At 44.6% G+C, this 11016-nt stretch overlaps 1 protein-coding gene across 1 annotated transcript; it reads right to left on the bottom strand.

Moving 5' to 3' along the window:
* Positions 1-1905: 1905 nt before the first annotated feature.
* Positions 1906-7509, bottom strand: tyw3 (tRNA-yW synthesizing protein 3 homolog). Its single transcript, XM_082513050.1, has 6 exons — positions 6499-7509; positions 5893-5973; positions 5710-5808; positions 4028-4099; positions 2403-2536; positions 1906-2301 (listed from the first exon to the last, which is right to left on the bottom strand). The coding sequence occupies exons 1-6, from the start codon at positions 6664-6666 to the stop codon at positions 2058-2060; spliced, it is 798 nt and encodes a 265-aa protein (XP_082369176.1). The 5' UTR covers positions 6667-7509; the 3' UTR covers positions 1906-2057.
* Positions 7510-11016: the final 3507 nt, after the last annotated feature.

The following is an 11016-nucleotide window of genomic DNA, read 5'->3' as shown; positions in this document are numbered from 1 at the left end:
GTTAAACCTTTACTCAAAAAGCATCTCTAGACCCAGCAGTCTTAGCTAATTATAGGCCAATCTCCAACCTTCCTTTCATATCAAACATCCTTGAAAGAGTAGCACACTCACAACTGTGGTTCAAGACCTGCGACCGCACTCATGCCTCAACAAGACGCAATAAGAAACGGCCGCAGCGCTTCAGGCACAGAAGCAATCGTGATGACATTTTGGATTAGGACTTGCAGCAAAGCTTCAATTTTTCAACATGAAACATAAAATTGTGACGCTGAGCTGCTAACACGTTTTAGAAGCCCCAAAAAACACTAAAAACATGTTTTTTTTAAAAAAAATACATCAGGAGTAAATCTAAAATTGCTCCTAATTCACTAAATGCCAACTCTGGTACAAAAGGCTCAATAAGCGCTCTGCACTGGGAGTAAAAGGACGAGTTATTTCTCTGCAGGAACACGCAAGCCTTCCTTCAGGGTTAATTATGTGCTTATAAATGCATTCCACAATCTTCAAGTCGGCAACAATCGCCATGAGTGTTAGAGACATGCCCACTGCACTCAAAGCTGGAGACAAAACCAAATCCGGCACAGAAACAGAGACCGATCACCTCCCGTGGCCTTACTCATGACTTTATATTCTTCTGTGAAAAGCTGTGAGAATTATTCTTTAATCCTTGAAAGAGTAGTTGTCAAACAGCTAACAGATCATCTGCAGAGGTTTATTTGAAGAGTTTCAGTCAGGTTTCAGAGCTCATCACAGCACAGAAACAGCTTTAGTGAAGGTTACAAATGATCTTCTTATGGCCTCTGACAGTGGACTCATCTCTGTGCTTGTCCTGCTAGACCTCAGTGCAGCGTTCGATACTGTCGACCATAATATCCTATTAGAGCGATTAGAACATATACAGAACATATACATGTATATATGTATATATATCTGTATATATACCTGGAGTTGCCCACCCCTGCTCTGGACACTTGCAGTCGTCACACATGGAAATCAAATGTGTGATAAGCTGCAGGATTCAAACACAAGTGTAACTTATAAACACATGTTCATACTTTTATTCCACAATCAGAGAGAAAGAAACAGAGAGCGAGTGCAGGACAGACAGACAGGTGACAGTCTCAGGTGTACACACTGCTACACAACAGCACAGAGAAGCAGGATTTAGTGTTTGTGTTATTACGAGTGTAAACAAGAAGAGTTCCAGATGGTGCAGTGGACACATGTGTGACTGCTGTGATTAAAGCATCTTTCTTTCAGCTTAACGAGTGAACCGTCAGCTCGTTCAAACACACGTTAAAGTGCGTTTGGCTCGACACCACCGAACAGAGGCAGCAATATAACATAGCTAACATTAACAGTGCAGTGAATCCTGCTTGTGCCGCGATGTTCAGGACTGCAAACCGAGCAGCATCACTGACTTTCAGCTTGTTGTGTTTGTGGATATATGACTGACTTTAATTATCCATAAAATGATCACATTTTCTAAGGTCAACTATTGAACGGCCTTTCAATTGGGACAGCCTTCGTCGCGTCGCTGTGACGTAATCGGCCTTAAAATGCAGCCTTTAAGGCGGCAGACCCTGAATTGGGATACAGCCTAAGACTCAGAGATAATCAAAGGAAAGATGTTTCTGAATGTGTGTTGCTAGCATCAAAATATGTTTCAGTAAATACAATGTCTTAGTTTTATGTGCCAGGATTGCTTCATACTGTCAGGTTCTGTATTTCAGGTCACGGTGTTCGCCCTCCATTCTAATGTAACTCAAGTCAATCATTTTTCTGAGCACTGCTGCACTCTAGTGGTCACAGCATGTAAATAAACTCTAAGTTCACATATTATGCTTTGAATTATTTTTTCGTTCTATACACAAATAAGAACTCAAATAACTGATCCCTTCAGTCTTTTCTGTTTTGGTATTTGCTTTAATGTCGTTGTTACCATGGTGATCACAGTGATGAAAGCCCATCATCACTGCAACACTAGCAATCTCTAAAACTGAAAACTGGAAACTCTAGAATCCAGTGAAACCAGTCTGTGAAACTGAGCCATTAGTTCACGTGAACAGATCCAGACAGTCTTCTAGCCCTGGCACACTACAGTCCCCATCACCATGGCAACCGTCTGTCTCATGCTGCTCCCTCTTTCGCCTCCGTTTATATACACTAGTTTTTTTCCTCTCCTCCTTTTCCTCCTCTTCGTCTGTCCCCTTTTCTGTCTCCGGAGCATCATGAGGATCTTGGATCTGGACTCTTTGGAGTTTCTCTGTTAGCAGGGCTGAGTGGAGGTTCTGGTAGAACCTGCTGGCAGCAGAGAGAGAGAGAGAAAAATCACATGTTTGACAGGAAATCCAGTGAGACTCCAGTATGCCTCTGACTTTACAGCCAACCAACACACTGACCTGAATATCCTTCTATGGTTCTCCTCCATCTTCTGATTGGCTACCTGTGTTAGATAGGTGATGTATTCCTGTGGAAGTAGGAGCGTTCCATCATGGCTCAGAGGAACCTCCAGGCCATGGGTGCTACGGACTGCCTACAGGGACAAATGCAGTAAAGACATTTTTATTACTATGCTACAGTTTATGGAAGAAATGCCGACAACGAAGGTCTAATTTTACTGAATCATTGTAACTGTATTATACAAAGAGGGCATATACATGTGGGCAGCTGTGGATGCAGAGTGTCGACTACCAGAGGTTCAATCGTTAGCTACTCCAGCCTTCATGTATTCAAGTATCCAAGGCCACAGATACTGAACCCTGTGTGTGTGTGTGTGTGTGTGTGTGTGTGCCAGCCAGACAAGGTACTTCAGCAAAGAGCAGCTGGGGATGGAAAATGCGTTCAGCTGAATGCTGCTGTGAGTTGGCCTTATATAGAAGAAACTGAATTGAACTAAAATGAAACCTGAACAAAGCAACTGCATGAACATGTGTGGGACTGAGTGAAAATTTGTGGTAACCTCTGAGTGTCAGTTAGTGTAGAAAAGCCCCCCAAAAGAACCGTCAGTTCTCCGTCACTTATCCAACGGAGCGTTGCAGCGGCTGGAGCCCTGCTGTCATCACAGCATTGTTCTAATGAGACAACATGTCCTGGGAACCTCTCACGGAGATGTAGCCTGGTGGCATCAATCATAACGTCTCAGTACTGCTCTTATACATGATTTCATCCAACACCTAATGGCAGTGGGGCTGCTGCTCTATAGACCACGCCGTGTTAGCAGCGAGCACAGGGCAGGCTGCCACTTGCATGAAGTCTACTTCTGATCCATTCGGCTCAACAGCTGCATCACGACGGCGTGTCATCGTGCAGGAGTCAGCTGACTTTAATGTTCACTGTTTCTGTGCTTTCATCACTACTGTCAAACTCTTATAGTTACATTTCTACTTGTTACTCAGCATCTAGCTTTGATCAATAAGAACACTGTCTGTAAACTGTTAGTCCGATAATCACTGACACTGGAATTCACTTTGATGGCCTTCAACCTCCCCCAAACATCACAGCGACCTCACTCCCACTCATCCTGCTGTGCAAGCCCTCTTACAACAGACATGCACAGCAGGTTACATACATCAGGGCTGCTCAATTAATCGAACTTTAATCACGATTACGATCTGGGCTTTCAACGATCATTAAAAATGACTGAGCCGATTATTAGCCCCTCCCTCATGCTTTACTCTCGCGCTGCTCCGTGTGGAAAATCGAGCGCACCTCTCTGCATTTCGAACACGCGTCACAGCAATTAAGAGGACCCGAGGGAAGCTTGGAAAGCTAAGCAGAAGTTATTTGGAGAGTGACTGCTGTTGGTTGAAAAGAGGTAAAAAACAAATAATCGAGATCTCAATTTCAGTGAAAATAATCGTGATTATCATTTTTGCCATAATCGAGCAGCCCTAACATACATACAAATATAAACATGGCAATCGTTGAAAATACGACCCACCCCCCCCACACACACACACACACTGATAAATGCATCAGTGTAACGAGCCCGGCCAAAAGGATTCAGATTCATTTTTAAGCATACCGTGATGATTTTTCCCTTCTTGCCGACAGTGAGGCCTGAGTTCCTGAAGCCGGAGTCGATGGCCACTGAATGCTGCAGGTGAGACGACATGTTAGACACACACACAGTTTACCTGGATAAATTATTGAGACTCGATCCTAAACAATCCTCTCTTTGGTGTTAGAGGTGATCCTAATACTTTGTAGTGTGTTGACAATGTTAGAGAATAGTGACACTAAGGCACAGGTGTCGGACTCCAGGCCTGGAGGGCCGGTGTCCTGCAGGTTTTAGATGTGTCCTTGATCCAACACAGCAGATTTAAATGGATAAATTAGCTCCTCAACATGTCTTGAAGTTCTCCAGAAGCCTGTTAATGAACCAATCATGTGATTCAGGTGTGTTGACCCAGGGTGGGATCTAAACCTGCAGGACACCGAAGCCTGGAGTTCGACACCCCTGCACTAAGGCATGAGCTAGCTGCTTTACATAACAGCTGACAGAGGATTTGTCAGCAGCATGTGCCACGTTCAGCAGTGACAGCAGCACTGCATAAAAGCTTTAAGCATTCAAATTAAAGTGTGTCAAAAAGGGTCTTTCTTTGTAAAGGTGTAAAAAGGAAAAACAAAGCAGAATTTATAGGAGTCACAGTTTTCCCTGCAAAGCTAACTGAACACAGTGTGAGAGCATCTCTGTGAGCAGGGCCTCTACAGTGGGCAGTGATCTGCGCTACATGTGTGTCGAATGGCCATAAGTGGGAACAATCGTCACGTCGTAGCCAAAGAAAGAAAACTATAAAACATTACAAATGTCTGAGGTCATCTCAGTAAGGTTTCATCTTAATCAGCTCATCACCACATAAATTGGTTTCACTGAGCGAAATGTATTTTAGCTCCTTTGAAGCGAGGCTGAGTGAGTTTCTGACCCACAGTTAGTGTTTCTCCTTCAGTAGGAGCTATGGCCATAGCAGCACTGACCTGCTCACGAACTACAGAGATGTACTGCAGCATCGTGGGTTTAAAAAACCTTCACTTGTGTGCTAGCATGTTAGGCTTCACCCTGTACCTTTCACAGCTCCTCACGTAAACAGAGCAGTGCGAGAGCACCTGAAGCTGGATGTTGTCAACTACATGACCAAAGGCAACTGGATGGTTCGTATATGAAACTTGAGTCACAGTGTTACCCACACACAGTTTGGTCTTATTGTTTCACTCTCCTGTATTCTCATATTTCTTACTATGAACAACTAAAACGTCCTTGGTCTCACCATGTCCAACAACCTGAGATGGACCTTCAGCACCTGAAGCCTGGTCAAAGCCCAAAGCCCCACCGCTGCAGAGCTGAAGGAGCTACAGCATGTGGTCCAAGACTGCACAGCGTGTAGTTACGCTGGCAAAAGCCCCATTTACACACGTGCAGGCATCAGCATATACACAGATTACACAGAAACACTGGAGGACTCACCACAGTGAGGAAAGATTTAGGGGATGAAACGTGTGTTCTTCATGTCAGTAAAGATCTTGACTCCTGTCGGTGTTGTGCTTCTTAAATGTTTGCAGAGTCACTGACATATATGAACGGCAGAAACAAGTCACTAAGCATAAGCAAGGGTCACGTTCAAGCCTAAAAGATTAGTAGAGCTGCCTTTGAGAGATAACTAACCAGAAAATGTGACAAATTATTTGTTTCTCCTAAGAAAGACTCACCATCAGCTGTGCGTCTTCCAGCCGTCGGCACTGAACATGGAGTACAAAGGGCTCAAACTTCAACACAGCGTCACCGGAGCACCCGGCCAGAGCAGACAGCTAGAAAACACACACACAGGCATGTGATAAAACAGCACATTCAGCCACGACGGGTATTAATCATCAGGACACCACGAGTCTCACCAGGTCCTCTGAGGTACACTTGTGATGTGAGACAAACAGCCAGGCACAGTTCTGTTTCTGGACAGCACTGCTCTCTGGAGCCTAGAGAGGGGGGACAACTGTCATGTTTCAGTACAGATTTCCATGGTTTTTGTTTGTTTGCTCCGACAGCAGTCAGGATGTGGTTTGCTGTCAAACAAACTGCAACTTAAGAAAACACCAGAGAACATGAAACCAAGACAGCAAAACAAAAGGGATGTTGAATACGTCCAACAACGATAATGACGAACGCCTCCCAGAGTGTTGCATCTTGAACCAGTCTGCAGCACTGCAACAGCGATCAGGTCAGACACTTTCACCTCTACAGCTGACGATGTGCTGACAATCAGTCTCAAGTCACACAGTCTGCAAACTATGGCAACCAGGTCAGATCAACCGGAGCCTTCAAATGATTCCAAGAACTGCTCCTCTTCTCCGATCGCTGACAGCACAATGCTCTCCTCTGCAGCTTCATGTTTCAGCTGATTTCAGTTCAGAGGTATTACAGAAATAAAATGTGAAGGCAATCGTTTTCTCCCAGCTACTTGTCATAAACATCCCTCTATAATAAAAGTGTGTGAGACTCACCCCGTCGATGAGGATGACTCTCCCAGAGCAGGAGCTGGTGGTGAAGTACTCCTCCCGGCTGTTGAGCAGAGACACGACGTGCTCGATGGCCTCGTCCACGGCGCCCTTCTTACTCAGGTCCGCTTTGTTCAGGCACTGCTTTTTCCACTGAGCGAAGCTTTTCTCCATAGCTCCGCACGCCGAGCCGCTACTTTAACCTGGTTTGCCTGTCGCATGAGCCGGCCTTCATAAGCTTTCATCCCTTTTTACTTCACGGATGTTAGCTGTTAGCTTCACGGAGGGCTGGTTCTTCTTCTTCAGTGGGACTGGAACCGATGAAGGGCAGTCAGCAGCGACACTGCCATCTGCTGTAGTTAAGTGGAAGTGTAGCTGGGAAGACCGTTTTTTGGGTGATGGCCCTTTTAGAAGCAAGTCTCTCGTCTCGGTAGCCAAAAAGGCCTCCATGCAACAATATGAAGTTCTTTGTGTGTCTCTTTTATAATAACAGTGTCCTTGGGGTCATTAGTGTTACTGCTGAAGTTGAAGCATACGCTACTAAGGTATGGTTCTTGGTGACCAACGGGCTGGTTTGAGTATGTCAGAAACTGCTGATTTACTGGGATTTTCACAGTCATTTCTACAGTTTACAGAGAATAGGATGAAAAAGAGGAAATATCCATCGAGCTGCAGTTCTCTGGGTGAAAATGCCAAAGGGCAGAGGAGAAAGGCTAGACTGCCCCAAGCCTGTAGGAGGGCAATAGTAACTTAAAAAGGGCACTTGTTAAAACCAAGGTATGCAGAAAAGCATCTCTCAGTGCAGCAGGTTCAACGCTGAAATGAAACAGATGGACTAAAGTTGCCACAGAAATTGCCACTCCTGTCAACTAAGACCAGTATACTGAGGCTACAGGTCACAAAGACTCACTGAAACTGGACAATAGAGGACTGGAAAAAACATTGCCAGCAATGTTCCCTCTAAGCTGCGCGCGTGCGCAATTGCGCACTGCTGGCACGGTCTCTGCACAGAAAATCTGCGTTGCGCACAAGAAAAAATCTAACCTGAATTGAAATTAAAATTAAAACTTTAACAATTCTGTTCTGCAGTGTCAGTCAGTGACTGGCTGCTCCCGTATGGGATTAGAACGATGCCACCTTATCCCATAGTCCAGCCAATAATGCGATTTACATTCGTATATACGCAGCTATGACAGCGTCCTTATGTGCCGGTGTTTTAGCTGGCAAAGCGGCTGATGTGGAGTGAAGCCACGTTAATGACTAGGGATGGGTACTGATAAGATTTCCACGATTCCGATTCCATTTTTGATTCTGTTTAACGATTCGATTCTTTATCGATTCTTTTAAAAAAGGAGAACACTAAGGTCGATTAGCTTAGAACTTTGTTTTATATCTTCTCTTTGAACAAGATAGAAATTTAGGAGTAACATGGCCTTACAAACCCAACAGTGAGATCTTAAGAGATCCAGCCTGTGGCTCTTCAATGGGGTGTCACAGGGTCCCCAGGAAAAACATGTAAATGTAAAATAATAAAATAAATATTCTCCTGTAGCAATAACAAAGTATAACATAAATTATTCTGTAGCAATTACACAAGAATATCCAGTAATGTCCCTGCCTACAATTAAACACATTCACTTACTGAAAATCATCTGCTGTGGCAAACGGGTGCAAGCCTTTGACCACAAACTGAGTCTCTGCTCGGTGACGTTCGTCTATCCTGCCTGAAAGGAGACGCTACCGGCAGACTGCAGCAAGAACTGCCAGCATCTGAGCCAGACTCTGTCTCATCATGGTCACCTAAACGCACAGTAATGGCAGGTTTGTAATAAGACAGATCGCGCTAACATAATATGCACTGTTAGTTGATTATTTACCTGCCGCATTAACGGGAGAGGACGTGCAAACGTTACCGCTGCTGCTGGGTTGAGATTCACGAGTCCGGAGCGGAATTAAAAACACGACATTCATTTAAGGTCATCGCGTGTTTTTTGCATATTCGTAGTGTTTCCTCCCTTAAATGAAATATCTACTTTGCAAGTATTGCAAGTTGCCCTGTTGACATTCGTTCTGTAAAGTATAACCAAACTTTTGAGCGTTTGAGCCGTTTAGGCGCCGTGTTTCCTGCCAGGTAAATGACGCACCGCAACGTGGTGACGTCATTCGGGGCGACTGGAATCGATAAGGGAATCGTTTGCAAAAATGGCAAACAATCCCAAGGAATTGAAACAGTGGGAACCGGTTCTCAACAAGAACCGGGTTTCGATACCCATCCCTATTAATGACAACGTGTACAACCATTGGAGACGTGAGCAGGACAGACGGAACAACTGACGGACAAAGTGTGGACTTTATACCAGTTTTTAAATTGTGTTGATCGGCCACGTAAAACCAGAGTTATGATAAAATATCTGCAATGTTTGGTTTTCTTCCTGAATACTGTCGTTGTTTATGTTTACTGCGGGAAGAAACGGTAAAGACGATAGTGATACATCTGCTGCTGTCAGGCCTGCAGGTATCAGGCTGTTGTTCTCCTTCATCTCATAGTGGACAGAAATTATTTTTGGAGTGGCACAAATAATTTGTGTGGCATCAGATTTGATGCAGAACAGCTGATTGTTCTGTAAATAGTTTGAAATGTTTGTTTAAAAACGCCTTGGCTGCATTTTTAGGTAAACAGCTGCAAAAAACTTTGTTGTTTGCATAACTCAGTTACTTTTTTGAAGAAGTAACTATATAATTAATTGCCCAACATTGGTCATTATATCCTGTATTTTGCAGACAGAGTTACAGACTCTCTCCCAGACCACAGACTCAGAATACAAGTCAGAGCTTTATTTAAAGAAAGTTGTGTTTTCAAAATTGAAGTTCAAATTATTTTTTACTTCTAATAGTGTTAACATGCTGCACAGGTCATGGACAGTTAATTAAAAGTAGTCTAACATAAATGCTGTAATTTGATTACTTTAATAAAACATGTAACTTGGATGGATTCGATGCCAGCGTGACCACAGTGCACACGTCTGCTGTCGCTCACAGTGGTCCAAGGGACGCTCAGGGAGTTTGTGTGTTCGCTCAGACACGTGAAACATTAGAGGGAACATTGATAAGTCTTGTTTCCTGTTGCGACATTAAGATGGTAGGGTCAGAATTTGCCATAAACAACTTGAAAGTATCCATGCAGGATCCATCCAGCCTTGTATCAACAGTTCAGGCTGCCGGGGGTATAATGGCGTGGGGAATATTTTCTTGTTGTTGTTGTTTTTTGTTTTCAAATAAATTAAAACCAACAAAGACAGATGATAATATGACAGTGACTTTATTTGCTTGGCACACTTTGCTCTCCTTGGCCCCCACTGAGGATTGTTTAAATGTTACAGGCGAACTGCTCATTGTTGCTGACCATGTCAATCCCTTTATCGTCACAGTGTACCCAGGAAATGCCTTCTCTCGGTCCACAAAACACATGTAGACTGGTTTGGAAAACTCCCATGGACCCTCAAATATTTTTGAAAGGATAAATAACTGGTCTAGTGTTCCGCGACCAGGTTAAAAATTGCATTGTTCCTCCTCTATCTGAGGTTGAACTGATGGACAGACTCACATTTCCAGTACCCTGGTATAGACCTTTCCAGTGGGGCTGAGTAGTGTCATCCCCCTGAAGTTTGAGAACACCCACCACCTTATCAAAGATGGGATCCACCACCCCAGTCTGTCATTTCAGAGATACCATCCAGATGTCCATGTGATATGGTATAGAGGTGTGTCAACCAAAACAGCCCTACAACATCCAGAGCATTCAAGAACTCTGTGCACCCCAGGGGCCACAAAGAAGTTGTCTAACTACCTCAGTGACCTGGCCTCAGGAGAGGGCTCGTCGTCCCCCTTGTCCCCAAACTCAGCTTCTTCTACAGAATGTGTGTCAGTGGGATTAAGGAGGCCCTCGGAGTATTCCTTCCAACTCCCAACTACCTGAGCACATCAGCACCCCACCCCCACTATACACTGTGTGAGCAGAGCACTGCTTCCCTCCTCAGTTGCATGAAAATTTGCCAGAATTGCTTCAAGGCAGACTGAAAGTCTCGATCCATGGCCTCACCAAACATCTCCCACACCAGCGTTTTTGCTTCAGCTACGATCCGAGCCACAAACCATTTGGACTGCCAGTACCCATCAGCTGTGTCAGAAATCCTACAGGCTAAACAAGCCTGAAAAGCAACACCTTGCAGTTGCAGCTCCTTGCAGGAGCCTCAGCGATGGAGGTGTAGAACGTTCCATTCAGACTCAGTGTCCCCAGCTTCCCATCAAATCTTTTGTAGCTCTGCTGGGGGTGGGAGTTGAAGATCTCTTAGACTGGGGCCTCTGCCAGGCATTCCCAGTGCACCTGGCAAATTTGGGTGTGCCAGGTCTGTCCGACGTCTTTTCCCACCACCTGATCCAACTCGCCACCAGGAGTTGATCAGTTAACAGCTCTGCCCTTCTCTTCACCTGAGTGCTACTTAGGATGTCCTGGTGCGTTGTGCA

The sequence above is a fragment of the Aulonocara stuartgranti genome (genome assembly GCF_965226115.1).
Source record: "Aulonocara stuartgranti genome assembly, chromosome: 18".
Classification (NCBI taxonomy): Eukaryota; Metazoa; Chordata; class Actinopteri; order Cichliformes; family Cichlidae; genus Aulonocara; species Aulonocara stuartgranti.
Note: the sequence above shows the minus strand (reverse complement) of the source record. Positions and strands in the feature narration are given on the sequence as shown.